At 60.3% G+C, this 23,612-nt stretch overlaps 1 protein-coding gene across 1 annotated transcript in view; it reads right to left on the bottom strand.

Moving 5' to 3' along the window:
- Positions 1–10,867: 10,867 nt before the first annotated feature.
- EFNA2 (ephrin A2) overlaps positions 10,868–23,612 on the bottom strand; it is an 18,693-nt gene continuing 5,948 nt past the window's right edge. Inside the window, exons 5-8 of the mRNA XM_007954600.1 lie at positions 23,505–23,612; positions 14,332–14,648; positions 11,430–11,495; positions 10,868–10,989 (exon numbers count right to left, since the gene is read on the bottom strand). Of these exons, the coding sequence (XP_007952791.1) occupies positions 10,868–10,989; positions 11,430–11,495; positions 14,332–14,648; positions 23,505–23,612 (613 nt within the window). The remainder of the gene's footprint in view (positions 10,990–11,429; positions 11,496–14,331; positions 14,649–23,504) is intronic.

Genomic DNA, 23,612 nt, shown 5'->3' with positions numbered 1-23,612 from the left:
AAGTAGGAATGCCCAACCTTCCTTCTGAGGAGTGGCTGGTGGGTTTGAACCACCAGCCTTCTGGTTAGCAGTCAAGTGCTTTTAGCCACTATGCTACCAGAGCTCCTATGGCAAACAGTAGGTGCATGAAAGCATGAAGGAATGGGAGCAGTTTAAAAGGGCCTCAGACATTGGGCAAAAGCGTCCCCAGGTCCACAATGATGTAAATGGGGCCTGGACCCCTGAGATCGTAGCCCTGGGAGCCTCAGTGTCCCCACGTGCACTCACCAGTCTCAAAAGCACACCCAGTCTCCAGGCCCCCCAATACCACCCTTCTTACCTTCTAGAAACTCCATCAAGAGAGGAACAGCCAAGTGCATGACCGCTTTTGGGTAGGGGGTCCTCCGTGGGGTGCCCTGGAGTGCCACTGGGGGAGACCCCCACTCTCAGTGTCTGGGCCTCAGTTTCCCCAGCTATAAAATGGGTACTGGATTCTGCCACAGACTGCCCCGCCTCTGCCCCCTTCCCCTGGGGGCTCGCCTCCCCCAGCCCTCCAGGGACCCCAGTCAGCTAATCCTCCCTCCTGCGCCTCGGTTTCCCCTCCCGGCAGCCTAATCCCTGGATTGTCGGAGGCCGGTTTTACATACATTTAGAGGCTTTCCATAATAGATTTACTGGGCCCCAGAACGGCCCTCGCCAGGCGATTAGCTGCTGGTAATTGAAAAGGCCCCGCCAGCCCCACAGCCGTCTCCACTCACTCTGGGCAGAAGGAAGGGGCCGAGGAGGACCCCGCAGCTGTGTGGGCCCCATGGGGGCCCCTCGGGTTCTCTAGTCTCAAACACAGAGAGGTCCCTTAGGGCCTTGTGGGGAAGCACAGTTGCTCACCCAACCCCATGGGGCAGGCAGGACTCAAACTCAGTCTGTCCCATGCCCAATGTCCTGGGAGAGGGGACCGTGTTCCCCTGTTTGAGGAGGAAATTGAGGTTCAGAGTAGGGTTGTGACTTACTCAGGCGTTTCCAGTGGAGAAGCTGGCTTCAAACCCCAGCCTGTGGGCCCAGACCATGAGGCTCAGAATTTGGGTCTTGGACCCAAAATCTCCTTTCTGGACCCCCGCAAATGCCTCCCTTGGTCCCCAGCAGACCTAGGGAGTAAGGGAATGTTTACTGATGGGATGGGAGATGGTTGGGGCCAAGAGCTACTGACATGTCCCCACCCCAGCCCCCCCAACCACTGCTGCTGGTCCCGGACTGGGCTACTTAGTTCTGCCTGTCACCAGGATGTGGGCCGGGTTTATTTATCAGGCGTATACATGTATTTTAATTTAAAGGCCTGCCACAAGCACGGCTAACTCCCGCAGTGCCCCTGCTGCCCCCCTCATCCCAGAGAAGCGGCTGCCCCACACCCGCGCCCGGGCCTCAGTGAGGCGGAAGCGCTGGAAACCGAGGCCATGCAGCTAGCTGGCTTGTCTGGCTTTCTGGGCAGGAAAGAGCACTTGAAGTCCACACATACCACACTCAGTCAGTCAACAAACATTTGTTGAGGGCTGCCTGTGGATCAGGCACTGGGTCTGCAGCGGCAGGGACAGACGGCCCTCCCCTTGGCGGCTGTCCTTTCTAGTCATGGAGGACCCCTGCAGCCTACTACATCTTAGTGCATGAGCAAACTGAGGCCCTGGGACAACAGAGACTCTCTGGGGATGGCTGGAAGAGAGGGAGCTGGAAACTGGATTTGTCCTAGGTCTGCAGCTGTGTCCTCAGCCAGAGACGGCAGCAAACCGCTCTCTGCCTCAGTTTCCCTTCCTGGCCGCTGGGCGTCTAGAACAGCAGCGCGGGTCAGCTTGCGGGTGATGAATGATACTAATAATGGGCCCCCGGGTGTGCGGGGACTCGGGCGGCACACTGCTGTCATTAAAACTCGGCCCGAGGAGAGCTCGGATATTGCGAACCATAACTCTGGCCCGCTTGGCGGGCGGCGGGCCAGGCAAAGGCGCAAAGCGGGGAGCGAGTGGTCCCCAGCGAGGGGCGGGCCTGGCGTTGCTAAGCGGATCCCGCTGAGGGCTCGTTTCGGGGTGCCCCTCCCCCCAGTCACAGAATAAAAAACAGGCTCTGTGGTTTTCGCTGCTTAAGGACCGGCGAGGACGGTCTAGCCCCGGTGCCCGCGCGCCCTAGAACCCTCAGAAGCCGGCTGCGGGGAATCAATGGTCCGGGCTGGCCCACGCTGTTTCCGGGGGAGAGGCCGGGCTCCACCGCCTGGCTCGAATCGTGGGGCAGTGAGTCGCTAATGGGAACAGCTCAGGCCCCAAACGACGACACCCGGCTCTCCCAGCTGTGGGGCCTTGGTGCGCACCTCCTCTGGACCTCAGCCTTCTCATCTGTGAAATAGGGAGCTCCGGTGGCCTAGTGCCTAAGGCATTAGACTGCTAAGCAGAAGGCTGGCGGTTCAAACCCACCAGCAATCTGCTTCCGTAGTGATACCGCCTCGGAAAGCCAAGGAGGGTTTGGTTTTTATTTTTGGAGGGTCCCTGCAGCACAGACCGGTAAGCTGAGGCCCAGAAGGGGAAACGTCCGTCCGCCCCCACCCCCTGCGGGTGCTAGTGAAGGAAGAGGCTGAGCGGAGGCTGGGACCAGGTCTCACGGCGCATGGCTCTAATGGGGAAGCCGAGGCATGAGAAGGACGGCGCCAGGGAGCCAGGCTTCATCTTCCACCTCCTCAGAGACCAGAGTTCACGTCCTCTTGTAAATGGGGAAACAGGCCCAGAACGCGGAGTCCGGGCAGAAGGGAAAGAGCACAGGGAACAGAGTTCGCGGTGAAAGGAACAGCCTGGGCGTAGGAGTGGAGGTTCTCTCTTGGGGACGCCCAGCAGGGGCAGCAGAATGAGTGGGGGAGGGGAGGAGGGCGGTGGGCGGGGCCTCGCACTGGGGCGGGGCCTTTGTCCTGCAGGGACTGGGGAGCCATTGCGGGGGCTCAGAGGGAGGGGATGGCACGCAGACGCTCCTCAGCTTCCCTGACTATCCCAAGTTCAAGGCCTTCTGGAGGGGGCGCCCTCAGCTCCGCCCACGCCTGCCTTCCCCCGCCAGGCCTGCCTCCCCCGCCGCCGTCCCAGCGCCCGCAGGAGGCTTTTAAGCACTTAGAGGCGGGCGCGGGCTGGAGGCCCTCTCCCCCGGAAACAGCGTGGGCCAGCCCGGACCATTGATTCCCCGCAGCCGGCTTCTGAGGGTTCTAGGGCGCGCGGGCACCGGGGCTAGACCGTCCTCGCCGGTCCTTAAGCAGCGAAAACCACAGAGCCTGTGAGGTAAGCGTCTGGACCACCGCCCGCCTCGCGCCTCTTCTTCCTCCCCTAGCACCCCCTTCTGGGCGGGACGAAGTTCCTGACATCTGCTCCCCGACACTCACCCCTCGCCTCAGTTTCCCTCTGGGTCAGACGGAGCAGCCGCTGGGGGTGTCAATCATTGATAAGTAATCAATTGTGGAAGTCCCGGGGAGGGCGCCTGCGGGGAGGGGGAGCCCAGACGCCGCCGGGAAGCGCCATCGATAATGGACGCTCCTCTACCTGCCTCCGCCTCTCGGCCTCCTTCAGCCGCGCTCCTTCAGCCGGTCCTCCGGGGGCTGACGCTGGGGAGGGGGCCAGGGTCCTGAAAGCTTCTCCATCCTCAGGACTCAGGCGACGAGGCCACACAGCCAGGCGGCGGTGGGAACTGGGACTTGAACTTTGCCAGCTCTATGGCTCCCAACCCAGCTTCAGGGAGAGGGTGAGCCCTGGGGTTCCAGACCCAGCCTGGTCTCAAGGTATCCCAAGACTTCCTGGAAGAGGGGCATGCCCGTGTGCCTGGTGACCCCCCAGAGAAGTGTCATCACGCTGCGGAGACCCCCTACTGTTGGGGGAGACCCCAGCCTCATCCCTCCCACCCGGCTTCTTAGGCCCAGCTTCACTCTGGAAGCTGGTCCCAGACCTTGGGTTTGCTCCAGTGACCTGTGGGCCTGGGTGAGGCCTCAGTTTCCCCATCTGCCCAGGAAGTGGGGTCTCCTCAGGCTTGGAGTTCCCCACCCCCCGACCCATCAAATCCAGCCATCAGGCCCATGGATCTCTCGCCTCTGGCCTCCATTTCCGGATCCATGGGGGCTGGGCTGGGTGGCCATCTCCCCCAAGATGTCCCTGCCTCAGCCATCCAGGGAATGATTCACTGGGCCAGGGGGCAGGTGCTTCTGCCAATACTGAGCGGGCAAGTTCAAGACCCACAGGGTAGAGAGAGGCTTGGAAAGGTCCAGACATCTCAGGCCTCCCTGGACATCTGTCTTTCCCAGCTCAGCCCACTCTTAGCACCATCTGGCGTCTGCCCACCTAGACAAGCACCCACTCCCCGACCCTGGACCCTGGTCCCCAGGCCTGCACTGCCCCATCCCTGCTGCAAACCCTCCCTTTGCTCAGGGCTCTAGGCCCCCCGTCACGTGCTCCCTCCCCAACCCCAGTAAACCCTGGTTGAACAGGTGCCCCACGCTTCTGGAATAGTCCATGGGTCTCATGTCTTTGCTTATGCTGGTCCTGACCTGGAAAGCCCTGCCGGAGGCCCCTGATCACCTGCGGTGTGCTGTTCTCCCTTCCCAGCCTGGCTGAGGTTTGGGCTGGAGCGGGGGACCTGGGCCCCGGGCTGTGGTGGCTTCTCCCACCCCTGTGCTTAGCTTTCAGGGCTCATCTCTCTCCCCTGATCCACTCCCAGTTCCCGATCCAGGCCCACAGCAGGAGGCCAGCCAGGAGCCCCACCTCCACCCGTCCATTGTGTGATATGGCTGCACGCTCCGGAGGGGAAGCTGAGGCTCCAAGCCCCTGCCCCTCACCGCCACATCAAGCTGACTGGGACCACTTCATTTCCCGCTCCTGCGTTGTCTGCTAGTGAGTTACCACTCCCCAGGGACTCCCAGGCTGGGAACTCACTGGGTCTTTCTCCATCAGCCACTGGGACCACCTGCGGCCTGGCCCAGCTTCCTCCCTACCACAGGCTCCTCCCTCCCATGGCTCACAAGTCCCCCAAGTATGGGACCAGGAGGCCCCCTGGGCAGGCCCCACCATCCTCACCATGACCCTGAAGGCCAAGGGTGGGCCCAGCACTGGCTGCACACAGTAGGTACTCACTAAATGCCGCTTGGAGAAGTCCAGTACAGGTTGGAGGCGTCAGCGTTGACACCAAACCCACCCACTGCTGTGGAGTCGATTCTGACTCATAGCAGCTCCCCACTGGGTTTCCAAGGCTGTAAATCTTTATGGGAGTCCCTCATCTTCCTCCCACGGAGCAGCTGCTGGGCTTGAACCCCCAACCTTCTGGTTAGCAGCCAAACGCCTTACTCGCTAAGCCACCGGAGCTCCCCAGACATTGATATGGGAGATACAATGCTTATGTTGTGTTCTCTGTGCTGATCACGTTCCTTCTGCGTCAATCTAACGAGTGTTTACTGAGGCCCTACTGTGTAGCGGGCATGCTGTTGCGGGCCTTCTGGCAGGGGGCATAGCCAGGCCCAGGCCCAGAGGCTGGAGAGCCCATGGACAGGAGGACCCCTGGAGGATTGGGGTGTTGAGAGTGGGGTGAGGGTTGGAGGGGAGGTCAGAGAAGGGTCCCAAGCACGGGGGCTGGCCAGGACTCTGGTGTTTGCTCAGGGTGATGGGGGGGCTGGCATCACCTCGTTCCAGCTGTGACCGCATTCACAAGACTCAACTCCACCCCTGAAAGGCAGGCAGCCCCTCTTCAGGCTGAGGATGGCAAGCCCCCCTCTGTCACAGGCACAAGGACCAGAGGGTGGTGTCTTTGCTTCAAATCGATGTAGACAGGGATGCGGAGGCTTGGAGGGCTAGAGACTGTGTACTGCTGTCCTGTGCTTGTGGGGTGACCCCCAAACCAAGAGAGCCAAGGGGACTGAAGTTCGGGGTTGGGTGGGTCTGAGGAAGAGGCTCAGCCTTCTATGGGGGTCTGAAGGAGGAGGCACGAACCTGCCTCAGGGATCTGAGGGGCATGGCTCCAGTCCTGGAGCAGCCACTGGAGCCCTGGGGAACCTCAGGGCTCCCCTGCCCAGCACCCCCACCTGTCTCCACCACCTCGCCTCCCAACCCCCTGCCCGTGGGTGCACGGAGGCAGCAGTAACACAGCCGCGGGAGGGAAATCGCTTCCCTCTGGAATCTCCCGGTGGAAAAGGCACTGTGTGGGACAGGGCAGGCTGTGCATACCGATGGTGGCCAACGGCTGGTCCCAGCAGGGGCAGGCAGAGCAGCCCCCACACACTGTCTGGCAAGGTGCCCCGTGCTTCTGCAGGCCCTCACGACACGGAGGGAGGGACGGAGGGTCGGAGGGGCCCCTGTGCACATGAACGGTGGTCCCTGAGGCCCTGGCTGGGAGCAGGTGGGGGCTCCTGGGGGTCCCGGGCCCAGAATGCACAGGGGCCCAAGGGACTGGTGCAGGAGTGTCCCCAGGCCAGTGTGTGGGATTCTGCATCCACGTGTGTCCACACTTGTCTATGTTGGGGGAGTCTCCCTGTACCATGCGACTGCCCCTTGGTCTGGCCTCTAGGGGCCCCAACCTGTGGGCGAGAGGAGAGGTGAAGAACCAAAGAGATGGGACAAAAGGGCGTGGTGCGTGTGGCTGCTTGGCCAGGAGGCCAGGAGGGGACATCATTTGACCTGAGGCCTGAAGGAGCCATGGCCTGCCGGAAGGGCCTACCAGGCTGGGCGAACAGCATGTGCCAAGGCCGCAGGTGGGAACAAAACTTACTTTTGTACTTAGCTCCCAAGGTCACCTTTTGTATTACGACTTTGTGTCAGAAGTAGCAAACTCATCACAATACCTACAAAGTGGAAACCGCCCGGATGTCTGTCCACCAGAACTGGGTGGGCGGGGCACGCAGTATTAGCCATAAGAGGCGAAGCTCGGACACGCATACGTGGAGGAACCTTGAAGACGTGCTGCTCAGAGAGAAAACCCAGACATTGTACGACCCCACGGCTGTGACGCAACCAGAGAGACAGAGAGTGGGGTCGGCGGCTGCCAGGGGCAGGGGTGGGGAGGCAAGCCTGCTGCTGGACTCGGGATGCCCCCCTTGAGAGACAAAACTATTCTAAACCTGTGGGGAGGGCTGCACAGCTGTGAATGCACTACACAGCCCGGGCCGGGACATGGAACAGTAAATTATATGATATGTGCATCCTGTCTCAATAAATGTTTATTTAAAATCTAGTCAGGGGACAGTGGGCTTCTGTGAAGGCTGACACAAAGTTTGGGAACAGCTAAGGGTGACTGTCCAACGACATGATGAATGTCATTAATGTCACTGAACTGGACATGTGAGGACTGTTGAAATGGCAAATATTTTCTTACAAAAATAGATACATATACCAGAACCGCTGGGTGGTAAGGCAGACCATGAAAGTGATTGGTTGCTCACCCGAAGGGGAGCGGTTCAAGGCCACCCAGAGGCACTTGGGAGAAGGGGCTGGTTATCTACTTCTGAGAAATCAAAGGCTCCACAGAGCTCAGCTCTGCCCTGCTTTTTTATATGCACTCACTGCCATGACCAAACTCATGGCCCTGGGTTCGGTCCCGACTCACAGCGACCCCTCCTGGGGTTTCCGAGGAACTAGGCTGCCCAACCTTCCTTCCGAGGAGTGGCTGGTGGGTTTGAACCACCAGCCTTCTGGTTAGCAGTCAAGTGCCTTAGGCACTACCCTACCAGAGCTCCTTTATATGTACTACAATTAAAAAACATAACAACAACTAAGTCAACCTCAGCTGCTGCGCCTCTGCCCCACCATCCCTGCGCCTATTCACTTCCGGTCCCCTGTGCCCTGGGGCTGGGCTGGAGTGGTCAGACATGGGGTAGAAGGTGAGTGGGCACCGCAACGTGCCTCCCGGATACTGACGGGTCACTTCCCTTTCAGAGCCTCATTGGTGGAGGGGGGTCCAGACTCCCTGCCTCCCAGCATTCAGCATGGCATCTACCATCAGTCTGTCCATCCGCCGCCAGGCAGGGGCAGGACAGGCACACACAGGGGTCTTTGTACGGCTCCCTGGCCTCATTAGGAGGCAGCCTCCGTCAGCAGGCCCGGCACGACTGAATTAATTAGCTCTGAGTCTTCCTTCCCCGCCAAGTGTGTCCTGGACGCTGGAGTCGCCGCGGGTGCAACACGGGGGATGGCTGGTCGAGAAGACCTCAGTCGGCCAGCCCTGCCGGAGAGGCCCAGGCTCTCTGTGCCTCAGTTTCCCCCAATCTGGGGCTGGGCAAGGGGTGAAGGCGCCCAGAACCCACAGATGCACAGATGCACCTTTTGGAGAAAACAGATGGTGATGAGTCAACAGAACCATGGGGGGCTGTGGGGGCTGCGGAGGGGAGGGCAGGCAGAGTCACACAGCGGCCAAGGTCGGCCAAGCTGCTTCCGGTTGGATTCTGAGAGGCTGATCGAGCCTGAGAGGCCTGAGCATGGACCAGGGGTCCGCCAGCTCACCACCATGCTCAGGTGTGTCCCCGTGCTGGGCACTTCCTAAGCACCAGCTGTGTACCTGGAGCTGGCTGAGCACCAACCCCGTCTTCTCCCTCCACCTACCCAGGGCCAGGTGGTTCCTTCCATCCAAGAGGGAAAACCAAGGCTCCTGGGAGCCTCCAGGTGCTGTTAAGTGCCTGCCCCCAAACAGTGCACAGAACCAGACCCAATCCCAACAGTCGGTTCCTTTTGGGGACCTAATGTGAATTACATCAATAAATTAGGAAAAAAAAAAAAAGTTTAGGGACCCTTGCCTTTTTTTTTCTTTTAATGGAAAAATTTGAAAATGGATAGGGTGATGGTTGGAACAACAGGACGGACATGTCACTGTCAGGTGCCATTGAGTGGATTCTGACTCACAGCGCCCCTAGAGGACAGAATGGAACTGCCCCACATGGTTTCCACAGCCGTCAATCTTTATGAAAGCAAAGCCCAAACCAAGCCCATTGCTGTGGAGTCGATTTTGACCCACAACGCCCCTAGAGGACAGAGTGGAACAGCCCCACAGGGTTTCCAAGGCTGTCATTTTTATGAGGGCAGATCACCAGGCCTTTCTTCTGTGGCATCGCTGCATGGGTTCAAACCGTCAACCTTGCAGTTAGGAGTGGAGTGCTTAAGCACTGCGTCATCAGGCTCCTTAAGGATACCATAATCCATTGCTCTCAGGTAGATTCCAACTCATAGCAACCCACGCGTTACAGATAACTGCCGTCCCACAGGGTAATCTTCACAGGCCTGTAATCTCTACGGCGCAGATTGCCAGAGCTGCCGGTGGGTCTGAACCACCAACGTTTACGTTAGCAACTGAGTGCTTAGCCAATGTGCCACCAAGGTTTATGAAGAACACACACAAAACAAACTCACTGCCACTGAGTCAATTCCGACTCACAGCGACTCCTTTTGTGTTTCCGAAGTGGTTAATCTTTATGGAAGTAGATTGCCCAGTCTTCCACAGAGTGGCTGGTGGGTTTAAACCACCAACCTTCTGGTTAGCAGTCAAATGCCTTAGGAATTAGCCCACTGGAGCTCCTTTATGCTAAACATAATCCCCAGGAATTCCTCAAAATGAGCCCCCCCCAGAAGAGCCCAGGCCCGTCTCCATTAACTCTAAACACTTGCCCAACCCAAACAGAGACACGTGCCTTTGAGGTTTATGCTCATTTTATTATAAAAAAATACAGAATCCAAAGTTGATTGTGGGGGGAGAGGAGGCCCTGCTGCCAGCTCCAGGCGTGGCCACGTCGCCCACCCATGCTGACCCCTACAAAAGCCCTCCGCCCGCCCGCACCACCTGGTGTGCCTTGAGCTTTGTCCCGGCGCCATACACAATATATATTTATATATAATATATATAAAACACAGAGGCAGGAAAGGGGTAGAAACAGGAAATCTGTATAAATGAGCTGTTCCTTCAGGGAGGGGTTCCTCTATTTGGTGGTGGCCCCTTCTCTTTTGTCCTTTTTCTTCTTTTCTTACAAACATGAATAGGTCGGAGAGTAGAGGGAGGGGGTCTCTGACAGACGGGACAGCTTTATTGCGAGGTGCAGCTTCTACTCTAAAAAGTCCATCCCCAGCCCCCCACCAAAATAAAAGTCCCCTTTAAGGGGGTTGACCAAAAAACAAAAAAGTTTCAGTCCATCCTCCAGAATACATTAAAAATAAATCACAGTATATACTCGCTGGCTCTATTTACAGAAACGTAACGTCTTCTTGGTCTTGGCATCGACCGTGCCAGGCTGGGGGGGGGGGCCTTGTTTGCATTGGCCAAAGCGGTTTATAAGATGTGGAGCACTGTGATTCCAAGGGGGCCCAGGGCTCGACGGTGGTACCTTTGGTGAGATGTGGTAGGTTTCCACTCTGGGAGATGGTCACCAGGAGCCAGGGGCTGGGAGTGGGGCTCAGGGGACGGGAGCTGGACCAGGATCAGGTGGGAAGATTCCGAGGGCACCTGGGGGTCCACGGTGGGCTCAAGCCAGTCCCAGAGAGAAGCAGCCTAACTGGGAGTCCCCTGACTCCCCTCTGGCAGGGGGCCAGGGACCCGTCCCCAACTCTCTTTCCTTCCAAAGTCACCGGTGACAGCAAGGAATAAATTAAATTAAAAACTTAAGTCTCTCCAATCCAACCATGAAAAACACACACACAAACAAGAAGTGAAAACGTTGCCAAGGGGCCCGCAGGCGCCCCCGTGAGGAGACGGCTTGGCTGGGGCGGCGCCCGCCCCCTGGCCGTGCAAGCATCAGTGGGGCCTCAGCTGCCACCCCACGCTGGTCCTGGGGTGGGTGGGGGCCCCTGCCCCGCAGGGCAGCACCAGAAGAGAAGCCTTCTCTATTTGGTCTCGGAGGTGGGGCTGGCGTCCGTGGGCGGGGCCACCTCTAGGAGCCCAGGAAGGTCCAGAGCATGGGGACGGTGCTAAGGAAGAGGTGGCAGCCGCCCAGGCCGCTGCAGGAGTTATTGCTGGTGAAAATGGGCTCGGGGGCCTCGTACAGGCTCTCGTCTGCGGGGGACGCAGAGACGGGGTGGTCAGGGTCACTGCCCGGCCTCAGGGCACACGTCTGTGCACTGGGTGACTGTCTCCCTAAGGCAGCTGTTCTGTGCCCTGCTTCTCCCCAGAGCTCACCATGACCACCATCTAATGCCCATGATAATCAGACCATCCCCCCCACGAGAAGGGGCGCCACGGGGTTTCCCCACACTTGGCTAGACAGAGTTGCGGGGGTACAGCCTCAGTGCAGGGCCTGGACTTTAACCTTCACCCTTCAAGGTCTGAAACATGGCCCTGATTTGCAGATTGAAAAACTGAGGCTGAGGGGGTAGGGCCTATCCCAGTCATTGCTGAGGCTAGGGGACCCCCGAGGCCAGGCTCTAACCATCCCCACCCCCACCAACTCACTGGGCTCTGTGGACACAGGGTGGGCCTGGACCCTGAGCACTTACTGGTTGGCCGTACATAAACCTTCAGCCTTAGGCAGGGCCGGTCCACGGCATTGGGGGGTGTGGCAGCTGGAAGAGAAGTGACTGTGGTTAGCAGGGCAGTGGGCTCTGTATGCCCAGGAACTCCTACAGCTGCACCTCTGCTCCGTTCCCATGTCGGTGACCCAATTGATTCCAGTCATACATCAAAGCCCCAGATACAAAGTCCCGTCTTTCCCACCAGTCCACGTGCACACTCTTCCTGTCCTTCCCTCTGTCCAGCCCTAATGCCAGATACTGGGAGAGTTTCTATCCAGCTTCATCCCACCCCAGGGCAGCACAGGGTGGGGCTGAGAGGTGGTTAAGAAAAATACCCTGCTTGTTTTCAATCAGCAAAAAATCAGTGTAGACAAATGATTGCCTCTGGAATGAGAAGACCTGGGTGCGAGTCCCTGCTCTCTGGGTGCCTCTAGGCCTCCCTGGGCAACTTAGAAGGTGCTGGACATGATGGTTTCCACCTGTGGGGCACAGTGAGCCGCTGCCCCTGGGAGAGACGCAGATTCTTGAGGTTGCATGTGGAAGCAGAAGCCACAGTGGATTCTCTGCCTAAAATTCACCATCACAGCTCCCTGCTTCCTGGTCCATGTGACAAGCGTCCGGGGGGCGGGGGGGCACTGCCCTCAGTGGCAGTGACCGGAGAGGAGGGAAGGAGATATGGGGATCGCAACAGGGAGGAGAGAGGAGGCCTGGAGGTCGGCTGGGTCGGCAGGACATGGCACACGAGGACATGAGCAGGCAGGCCCGTGTCCACACATGGACATATCTCTCCGGCCTGTCCCTGCCAGGCCCAGGGTCTCTGACGGCCTGGCTCTTGGTAGCTGCCACCCCTGCCTGCCCCCAGAAACCCCTGCAGCTGGGAGATGAAGATAAAGAGCCCGTAATAAAAATAACATTCGTCACAGAGATAGGACGAATAATGACAATAATTATCTTTATGAAACTCCCGTCTCAGAGAGAAAAATGTAATTTTTCTTATATTATGGGGACTTAATTTAAACACCTTCTCCCAGCTCTCCCACCCGCCTCTTCCCTGAATTAAAAGGAAAAATCCAAATAGGGCACAGAAAGAAGGAAATGGAGCTTTGTAAAGTTTAATTTCACACAGTGGGAGCCGAGGTGGCGAGCGTAAGGGCCTCCACGCCGCCTCCCAACGGGACCTTGACATGTCGAGAAACAGAGAACCCCCCAGCCATGGGGATCCCCTGGACTCCCAGTGCCAGGCACTGAGCCTGTGACCAGGATGGACTGCTCCTGCCAGGGGCCAATGACACCCTTGCATGGGTGAACTGTGTCCCCCAAAAGATCAGCGAAGTCCAAAGCTTGCTCACTGTGAACGTGACCTTGGTTGGAAATAGGGCCCTTGCAGATGCCGTTACTAGTTAAAGGAGGCCACGCTGGCTTAGGGTGGGTCCCAAATCTTGATGAAGGGTGTCCTTATCAAAGAGGAGAGACATAGGGCCAATGCCATGTCAGGACGCAGCACAGGACAAGGAACCCCAGGGCCACCGGAAGCTGGGGAGGCCGACTCTGGTCTCCAGGACTGGACGAGAATACATTCACGTCTCCCCACGCCACCCAGCCATGGTTCCTTGTTGTGACAGCCGCAGGACACTCAGGTAGCTGCCATCAACCTCACCTCAGGGGGAGGACACTGCATTCCCAGCTGAGGTTCACAGAGAGCAAAGAAGTGCCCAAGGTCACAGGCAAGCGGGGGACTCGAACCCAGGTGGCCTCTGTCTGACATTTTACTGGAATCGCCCCAGATGGAGTAACAAACAGGGCCACCTGCCCCTGCCCAGCCCACTGTAGCGTGATGCACACTTGGGGAGGGTCACCACTAATAGACCTGGAAATTAAGACTCCCTAGTTCACATAGGAGGAGCTCTGGTAGCACAGTGCCTAAAGCACTTGACTGCTAACCAGAAGGCTGATAGTTCAAACCCCCCAGCCACTCCTCGGAAGGAAGATGGGGCAATCTACTTGTGTAGTGATACTTCCTTGGAAACCCAAGGAGGGGTCGCTATGAGTCAGATCAACTGGACAGCAGTGAGTTTGGTATTTGTTTCTCAGTTTAGTTCACAAAAGGGAGCTCTGGTGGCATAGTGCCTAAGGAATCTGACTGCTAACCAGAAGGTTGGCGGTTCAAACCCCCCAGCCACTCCACAGAAGGAAGACTGGGAAATCTATTTCCATAAAGATTTACTGCCTCGGAAACCCAAAGTGAGTCACTATGAGTCAGAATCAACTCGATGGCAGCGAGTTTGGGTTTTTGGGTTTTTTTAGTTCAAGTAACAAGAAGTTTTCAGGGACTCGGAAGCCCGTGTATACCCAAGGAGATGGGCGGCAGGCAGGTGCAGGAGGCCGGTCCCTGTCCAACTGCAGACTCTGCCCCTACACCCTGGCTTTGAACATGCCCCCTTCCGTGCCACCAGTTCTGCTCGCTTGTGCCCTACCTCGTAGCGGTGCAGGTCTCACTGTTGGGGATGAGGTGGCAGTGTGGGGGCAAGCTGGGGCTGGAGGCAGGCTCAGACCCAGCACAGGCTCCAATGGAGAGAGTCCCAGACCTCTCGCAGGGGACAGGCCCTGGGTGGCTCCTATGTTCCTAGCTCTATCTCTCTGCTCCGCAAGGTCCCCTGTCCCCCTGTCGCCTACCCTGTCCTCATTCTCCAGGTGTCATCCACCATCTAGGTCTCCTGTCCTGGTCCCCTGGGACCCTGCCACAGCCTGGTCCACCCTGGCCCCCCAACAGGTTCCTCATCCCCGGGGGCTCTCCACCCAGTCCAGCCCACCCTATGCAGCCAGGCCTGCCTCCCCGGCCCCCGCGCCCACACCCCGGCGGTGTAGTACTCGGGCCGCCCCCACTCACAGATGTAGTAGTACTCGTGGCCCGGGCGGAACTCGAAGCCCAGTGAGAAGGGCGTGAAGAGCTGGAACTTCTCGGAAAACTTGAGCGGGCCGCCAGGCGCTGCAGGCCGGTTGCACTCCCAGCGCTTGAAGCCGCGCTGCCGGTGGTCGCAGGAGGCGTGGCCCTCGCCGTTGACCATGTACAGCACATAGCGTTCCATGCGCTCGGCCGGGGGCAGCGGCGCGCCGTAGTGCGGGCAGTAGATGTCCAGGTAGTCGTTGATGCTCACCTCCACCGTGTAGCTGCCGCCGCCGCCGTCCGCCGCGCTCGCCTGGAACCTGCGGGCCAGGGAATCGGTCAGCTGCGGGGTCAGCGGGCGAGGGGGAGCCCCGGGGTGAGGGGCGGGTCAGTGGGAGGGGCCACGAGTCGGTTGGGGTGGTGGGAGGGGCCATGGGTGGGGGGGTCAGAGGGAGGGGTCACAGCGGGGGGGGGGACCAGGAAAAGGGGTCAAGGGAGGAGGCCAGGTGTCCCACTTCCTCCTGGCAAGCTCTGCCCAACCCTCCCTCTCAGTTTCCCCGCAGGGGGCGGGGCTTGGAGTGCAGGACGCCCTAGCCCCTCCCTCCCTAGCCCCCCAGTTACAAGCCCAGAGGTGAACACTCCTCCGCCCCCTACCTCCTCCTTCCACCCTACCCCCATTTAGCTCAGAGGAGCCCTGGGTTCGAATCCCAGCCCCACCCCTCTCATCCCATAGGACCCCAGCAAATCCCCCAGACCTGAGCCTCCAACCTCTCGGATCCCCTGTCCTGACTGCCCCGCCTCCCAGGCCTCTGCCCTGCGGTGTCCTCTCCTGCCACGCTCTCCCCCAGGATTGTCACGCAGCCTCCTCGTCCCTTCCTCGGGGGAGCCCCCTGACCCCAGCCTCGTTGGGCAAGAACGGAGGTCAGAAGAGGGAGCGATCGCAGCTCCCCTGCCATCACCGCCTGGGGCTACAGCCAACGAGTCCTTAGATCTGCAGGACGCGGGTCTCCCGGGTCTCTGTCACATAAACGATGCCAGGCCGAGGGGGCACGAGGGAGACCCAAGAGGGGCTTATTAGCACATAAAAGGCCCATCAGAGGACTGGGAAGAAGTGTGAGGGGTGCCCCATGCCTCCCCTGCCTCCCCTGCCTCCTTCCTCCCTGCACAGGTGGGGTAAACTGAGGCCAGCAAGGGATGGGGGTGGCAGTGCCCATGCCAATGTGCTCACTGGCTCTGGGCGCAGTGGCACTCAACGGGGTGGCTAGATTTTCAGATGGCATCATTGGCCCACCCCCCCATCTCCAGACTCTATAGGCAGGGCAAGGGCTCCTGGGTCATGGGGGTGGGGAAACAGCCAGCAGGAACCCCTGCCCTGCTCTTCTGTGCCTTGGTTTCCCCCTTGGTCACAGGGGCCTGCCGGAGTGTGTGACTGAATGAAGAACTGCCGGTCAGAGGGCTGGAGGGAGCACTTTCGCTCCTCAGCCCCAGGGCCATCCTGACCTGTTGGATCCGGCCCTGTCCTCCCATGTGAGCCAAGCACAGAGGACTTTGAAGAAGACATGTCCCTCGAGTGGCACCCAGGGCCGCAGAGTCTGTACTCAGCCCAGGCTTGAGCCCCACTGGGTCCAGAGGCTCCCGCTCTTCTCCGGGACTCTCTGCGAGAGGGTGCCTTAAGGCTCTGGGGAGAGCCGCTGTTGTGTACACTGGGGCAGGCCTGGGGCAGGCCGGACAGAGACAGGCCAGACAGGGACACGCCCAGACCCAGGACAGACCTGAATAGGGGCAGGTTGAACAGGGACAGGCTGGACCGGGACAGGCTCTGGCGCTATCCTTCCCCGGAACTGACCTCCAAGCAGGCCTCGCCAACTCTCCGACCTTCCCATCCTCAAGCCCAGGGGCTGATGGATACAAAGCACCACCAAGCTCTTTCAAAGGCCGGTCTCCTGGGCCTCCCGCCCTGGTGAAAGCCCCAGCACTGATGCACTGCGTAGGCTGGGACCCTGCACCAAGTCAGCCCTGAGGGGAGGCTATGACTGGGAGCCAGGGGTAGGGCCGAGGCACCTCTGCCCTCCCCCCACCCTCTGAGGGCTTGGGTTTCCCCTAGAATTGCTGAGAAGCAGCCCAGAGATCCACACCTGGCCGGAGAGAGGGCGTTCTGGTGCTCAGCTGAGCCTCTCTGGGCAGAATACACTCCGCAGGCCCCACTGCCCCTCCTCCACTCCCACAGGTCTCTGCTCCTGGCTCCACCTTATGGCCAGCTCTCCTCCCACCTGCCACTGACCCAGGTCACTTCTCTGCCCATCACACAGCTAGGCTGCTTTCTGTTCCGGAGGGCAGACACCTAGCTGGGCTCTGGGCTCCCCAACTCTGGGCTCCCTTTTCCAGCTATCAGCCAGACCCTCCGTAGCATCTCAGAATAAAACGCACTACCTCCCCATGCCCAGGCAGCCTGTGTAGCTTGGTCGCCCCGCCCCAGAGCCCCCCAGCTCCCCTTCCAGACACGTTTGCACCCAGGGCCTTTGCACCTGCTGTTACTATCTCCCCTCCACCTCACCACAGGCTTCTCCACCTGACAGGACCAGACCTGTATTTAGACCTTTAAGGGTGGCTTTACAGCCTCCCCAGGCCTTGAGGGCTGGGTGGGGCGGGCCTCCTTCTCCACCCCTTCCTCATGCCCCACACAGACCCCTGTATGCAGTGGTGCAGTGCTTGAAGTGCTCAACACCTGGTTGTTGACCAAACACATGAACTAAAAAGGTCAAAGGTCTGAGGTCTTTGAGATGCCAGAGCAGTGGGAAGTGAAATGAGCCCCCAGGTGTGGGGGGAGGCAAGGACCCAGACAGGTGGGTTCCAGAGGACACCCCTCCGGCCCATGCAGGCCTCTTTTCCTTTCCCAGCTCTAAAACAGCACTGGCCTTGATGCGTTGGCATTCCAGGCTCCAAGCTGGAGGGCACACTGGGACGGACGCCTCGCCCCTGCTCAGGGTGGCGCCTATGTGGGGCAGGGGGCCCCAACCCCAAAACTGAGCCCTCAGTGAAAGGAAGACAAAGCCTGCATTCGATTAGTGCTGAAGCCTGAATATGCAAATGCTCGGTGGGAGAGAGAGATAGAGATCGCAATTCTCACTAAGGGGTTAATGACTGATTTGGGAGCTTTCCCAGACAGAGGCTCCACAGCCCGGCTCCTACACCTCCCAGCCCTGAACTGCCATTCTCTCATTCCCTCGTTCCCTCAGTTGGCCCATCCCTCAGTTGGCCCACCTTTGCCAATGTCTACTCCTCCAGGCAGCCCTCCCAGCCCTGCAAGGCCTCTAGACTTGCACTGGCTAGGCCACCTCTACCCTACCCCTAGCCCCTCCCGCTGCCTCCCAGCCTGAAGCTAATTAGCTCTAATCCTCGATTGCCAAGTCTTTAGACATTAATAGCAAAGCAACTAATTAGAAGTCTCACCCAAAACTGCCCTGGGGGTGGGCGGTGCCGCCTTCCCAGTTGGGAAACTGAGGCAGGGCGGGGCAGGCAGCCGCAGTCCTCAGCCCACAGCCCACGTCACTCTGTGCCTTATCGCCCACTGGCCTGCGTCCTAGCATGTCTCTCCTCTAAAGGGGTCTGAGACCTCTACAAAGGTCCCAGGGTCCCGAGGCCCAGCGCAGGGCTCACTGAGCCCCTCCCACTGCCCATCAAAGACCCCTGCCCCTCAACTCCTCCTCCGGGTTTTTAAGAGACCGAGAAGGCATCTCTCGCATAAGGCCTGGCCTCCTTTCTCCCGCTGACAGACTGGGCGTGGTCAGCCAGGAAAGACCACGATGGGCTCCTGGGTGTAGGAGGGTAAACCGAGGCAGGGCCCCAGAGTCACAGCAAGAGAAAAAAAAAGGAGATCCAAAGGGCAGCAGGGGCCTGTCCAGCGAGGCGTGCTGGCTACGGAGTCCGCAGGGCGTGCCTGGCCGTGGCCGTGGCTGTGGGCATGGCCAGCCACACCCCACTCCCCGTAATGCTCCCAGCATCTTGGCCAGCCCCAAACACAGCTGCTTCTAGGGGAGATGGGCACACCCCGGGCAGGGGTCCTTTCTCTCTCAGGGTCTCAGACGTTCTGCCTGGCGGCACTGAACACAGGGAGGGCAGATGGGATCGGGGAGCAATGAATGAAGTCCCTGGAAGTCAAGGTCCCAGGCCGGATGGGGACTGCGGGCACTAGGGCACCTGGCGCTGAGCCCCTGGGCTGGGCCGGGCAGCGTTCAGAGGTCTGACTGACACAAACCCCGCAGCTGCTGCACAGGCTGTTACCGCCTCTGAGCCGTGTGACCGGAGTGGGGGGCAAACCCGAGCTCTCCCACCCTGACCACTGCTGGGAAAGTAAGACCTCAAAGGAACAACCTGGGGTGGGCTCGGCCAGGGTCCTGAGGAGGGGAGGGTGCAGGAAACGCAGCACAACGCAGACCGGGCACAGCGGCAGGGAGCTCAGGGCTGAGGAGGGCCCGTGGACCTACAGCCTGTCAGCCTGTCGTCAGCAACGTCTGACTCCCAGACTACCATCAGTGCACACGTTGCCAAGGATGACCCCAAACCCTGAGGGCTGTGCAGGCCCTTACAGACACCCGCAGGGACGTTCCTGGGCTGGGGCAGGTCACTGGGACAGTCAACTCTCCATCCCCCGGGACCCCAGTCCCAGAGATAGGTTGAGGTCAAATCCCAGCTGCGCCATCAACTCTAAGGGACCCTCACATGTGCCTCAGTTTCTTCATCTGCAAACTGGGAGCAGTGCATCTGCCCAGAGTGGGGTTGGGGAGGGAGAAAGGTGGGGGGCAGGGAGGAGGAGCCCCTGGCGGACCCAAGGAGGGACAGAGACAGAGGACCCCCCCAGCCCCAGGAACCCTGGCACAACCTTTGCAGGTGTGCTCAGGACTGGGGCATCAGACCCAGGATGGGGGGGCTGAGGGCCCTGCAGAAGGAGGGTCTCAGGAGTCCCCAGTGCAGCCTCCCACACGTGGGCTACTGTTCTCCAGCCTGTGCTGGGCTCCGATGCCACTGTCACAGGGACACGCGGGACACCGGCTGCTATGGGCCCCTCCCCTCACACACTGGAGCTGCCTTGGTTTCCCTGCTCAGCGCAGTGGTCCCTAAGCCCCTAGTTCCATACCCATATCCCGCTCCATCTACACCCGGCCCACCGCCTTCCGCTGAGAGGCACGACGTGCCAAACCCGCAGTGGAGCTGCCCCAGCCTCACTTCCGAGCAGACACGGTGCTGGCAGCCAAGATGCCCACCCAAGGCCACAACAGGTTACCCGAACACCCGAGTCCGAGCCCAGACTCCCCACAGCCCCATGCCTCCCAGGTCCAGCTCGCCTCACTCTACAAGCCCTCCAAGCTGGGTGGATGGGTGTCTTTCAAACAAAACAAAAAAACCCTCCCAGGTAAAACCCAGCCACGCCCCCAGGAAGCCAGCTCCCCTGAGAGGCCAACCAGGCAGGGAGCCCCAGGGCCCAATGCCCCATCTCCTCTGCCACGAGGAACGAACGTCCCTCGAATGTCCCTCCCATGGGGACCAGCCCAGCCCTAGTCGCCATTTTCCTACCCAGCTTTTGGAGAGCAAGATGCAGCCATGCATACCCAGGAGAGATGCAGCCTGGCAGTGGGGGGCAGGGGGTGCGGAGATGGGGACGGGCGCCAAGTCCAGCACCCCTACCTGGCCAAACCACGGGTCCACGCAGACTGCGGGTTCCAATCAGAAGGTGGGGACACAGACTCAGGAGGACAGTAAGTACCTATCTTGGTGACTGTTCGGGACCTGGGTGGCCCCTCTGTACCTCAGGTGGCTGACTGCACAGAGCCTGTCTCCCGGGAGGCATCAGGAGGGGTGGTAGTGGAGCCAGCAGGGACTAGGGCACGGCCACCACCCCCATGACCATTCTGGGGCCGCTGCTGCACACCCAGACCCCCGCGTGCATGATGGCCACATTCATGCAGACCACCGCATGCACCCCACGTAAGGACACAAGCAGCCATACATGTGCATACCACACAGACATGTTCATGCAGCCACACACGTACCCCATGCAGACCTATACATGCAGACACATGTGCGTGCACAGACATGCACATGTACCTCACATGCAGACACACAAACACATGTGTACCCCACACCCGCAGATACACACATGTACTCTATGTACGAATATATGTGCACATGTGTGTATGCCACTCACCCACAGAGAAACACACATGCACCTTGCACACAAGCACACAGACACAGGTGGCACCAGGGTCGGGTGTGCATATGCAACCTGCCCCCCACACACATGTGAGCTGTACCACACAAACGCCTCACAGGGCCCCCAGGACACCCTTGGAGCCTGCACACAGGTTTGCAGGCATGCACACAGCAACATGCAGTCACGGGTGAGGACACACCCTGTGGCCAAAGTGACACCCCCCATCACGGATGAGCACATAGCCCCACTCTCAGCCCAGTGGCCGGGCAGGTAGCAGCCAGTGACCCCCGCCCAGCCCAGCCACAGGGACATCCCAGGACACTCGGATGGACAGACGGCCGGACGACAGAACACGGCTTGGTTGGGGGTCAGGTGGCTGGGCTGGCCGTGCCCTGCCCGTCCCCACCACAGCTGTGGGTGGGTGCAGGGCTCCCTTGGTGCCAGAGCTGGCCCGTGTGTGCAGGAAATACATTTCACAGCAGGGAGAGTGTAATTTGGGAAAAATGGCCACGTACTTACAACCTCCGTACAGGTACCAGGCCCAGCCCGGGCGGCCGGCCAGCACGGCGAGAGGAGGGTGGGTGGCCGCGCTGCAAAGCTGCCTCTGCCTGCCCTGATGCGGCCTGTGTGCCCCCAACTCGAGCGTGCCACCTCTGGCCCCTTCCTCCATTCTGTGTCTTTTGTGTGTGTCCTCTCGGCACGGGTCCGTTTGTCCCTGCGTTTCCCTCCACGTCGCCCTTGCCCATCCCCAATCTCTCTGCCCTGGTTGCACCCTGGTCTCTCATCTCCAATCCACATCCTCCCTGCCTGGCCCCCCATCCTACACCTCTCCCCCAAGCCCCCATCCTCGTGACCGGATGCCCCACCTCCCGAGAAATCCCCATCCCAGGTCCTCTCAGATGCCGAGGCCCAGCACCCATCCCCCTCTTGTGCCTAACACAGACCCCATCGCTGGCGACAGGTCTACTGTCCCAGGCAACAAATCTGAGTGGTGCCCAGGCCATCGAGCCCCCCTTCAGCAGAGCCCCCAACCTCGGGGTTGAACGGGGCCCAGATTGTGGATAGAGCCCAGCTTTGTGGGTGAGGTTCTCGCCCGTTCGCGGGGTGCCGGGGACATTCCCCTCCAACTAGGACACTCCAGACAGGAGGAGAACAAGGAGGAGAAGGGTAAGGGAAAGTCCCGAGGGCTACCAGAGCCTGCTCCGGGACAAGCAAGGCCGTCCCCTCGGGCAGGTGGCTGGCACAGGGCTGTCCAGTCAGCATCAAGCACCAGGAGGTGACCGAGTGGCCGGCTGAGCAGACACTGGGGGCCGCCTCCCTCCCCAGCCGGTGGTCCCGCAGCCGAAGACCCTGTGGCAGGTGGGTACAGCCAGCAGCCCTGTCGACCCCTGTCCTTCTCACTGCTCAGGGTTCCTCTCCATTCGCCATCTGCCAGAACAAAGGGCAGGCCACGCCAGGGACCGGGATTCCAGAGCTGGAACCGAAAACTTGGGCCGGGGAAGTGCTGCCCGCTGGCTCCCGCGCGGCCAGCGACAGGGAAGCACCTTAATCAAACCCACATGTGACCGGCGGGCGGCTGCAGTACAGGACCAGCTCCACAGTGGCCCAGCCGTCTCTCTGCGATGATCTGGGGTCCCTACCCTCAGCCTCCGGACTCAACCCCGTGGCTCAGTGATGGGGGGGTCCCGCGTGCTCCCCACCCCCACAGCGGGGACACCGCTGCCCTTGTCCGGCAGCCTGCCTCAAGGATGGCCCATTTATGCAACTTTCTGCCTGCGGCTCAGGATGGAGGCTCCGGATGGACGCAGCTCGGCGAGCGCAGGCAGGAAGCGGCTGGACAACTGAGAACGGCCACCGGTGCTGGCCCAGGGGCCAGGAGCTGGGGAGCCAGATGCCGGGGCCACCGACGTGCCGCCCAGCCAGCCAGCGTGGGCAGACAGATGTCGTGTTCCTGAATGCTCGACTGACCCCCAAGCTGCAAGACCCTGCAATCCCTTTCTCCCACGGGACCCCCAGCCCTGAAGCCTCTGAGCCCCGGCATGACCCAGTGGGCTGGTGGGTGTCTGGGACTGGTCAGTTCCCAGAAAACTTTTCTCTCCATGATGAACGGGGGCTCCAGCTAGCCCCCAAAATGCACCCAATGCCGGGTACAGACCCGGGCTGAAACCCAGGGGTTGGGGTACAGGCAGGCAGGGTGCAGCGGCTGGGTGTGGCAGGCTGGCTATCAGGCTGCCTGGGTCCTGGCCCACCTCTGCTCGCCTGGCTGTGACCTTGAGTCAGCCCCTCAGCCTCTCTGCGCCTCAGTTTCCCCATCAGTGGTGGGAAGACAGGAGAGGGCACCACCGCTGAGCCCTCTGGAGTTGGCCCCCACCCCCTCTGTGCCTCAGTCTCCCTGTCAGTGGAGAGTGGGACTGGGGACCCCTTGGAGTTAGCGTGGGGCCTCAGGGAGGGACATTCCAACTTCCTCAACTTTGTCCAGGAAACAGCGGGCAAGACTTGCCTCAGAACCTCCGCCCAAGGGCCACAGTCCCCCATCTCCGGGGGGCAGCTCCTTGCCAAGATGCCTGAGGTCCCTACCAACTCCAAAGACGCCGGGAGTCCCTGGGGAGGCTTGTGGACATGGGTCCGCCAAGCCCGAGAAGGAAGCCCAAGGACCCCACAGCTTCTGCGGGATAAGAAGGGTCCCCGAACTCCAGGGCATAGCCGTGCTCAGGAGATGTGGGGCGCCAGGCCCCCCAACTGTGCATGGTGGCAGGAGGCGGGACGTTACGGAGGATGCACGAGGAGCGCAAGTCCCCCAAACTCCTGGGAGCCCAACTCCCTAGGGGGTTCCCACGGGAGCCGGCGTCCCCATCCCGGGCAGTGCCAGCCGGAGCCCTGGGGCGCTGCAAGGGCACCCCGAGCTCGGGGCCGGGAGGCCCGGTCGGCAGTGCCCGGTCCCCGGGGCCCCGGGCGCCGACGCGCTCACCTGGGGTTGCTGCGGTTCCAGTAGACAGCGTAGCGGTCCGAGTTGGCGCGGGTGGCGTCCTCGGCGCGCGCTAGGGGCGGCGGCGGCGGCAGCCGCAGCAGCAGCAGA

This window comes from Orycteropus afer, unplaced genomic scaffold (assembly GCF_000298275.1).
Source record: "Orycteropus afer afer isolate SDZICR_OR568_19922 unplaced genomic scaffold, OryAfe1.0 scaffold00466, whole genome shotgun sequence".
In the NCBI taxonomy this organism is placed as follows: Eukaryota; Metazoa; Chordata; class Mammalia; order Tubulidentata; family Orycteropodidae; genus Orycteropus; species Orycteropus afer.
The sequence above is the reverse complement of the archived record's forward strand: the minus strand, read 5'-3'. Positions and strand labels throughout refer to the sequence as shown.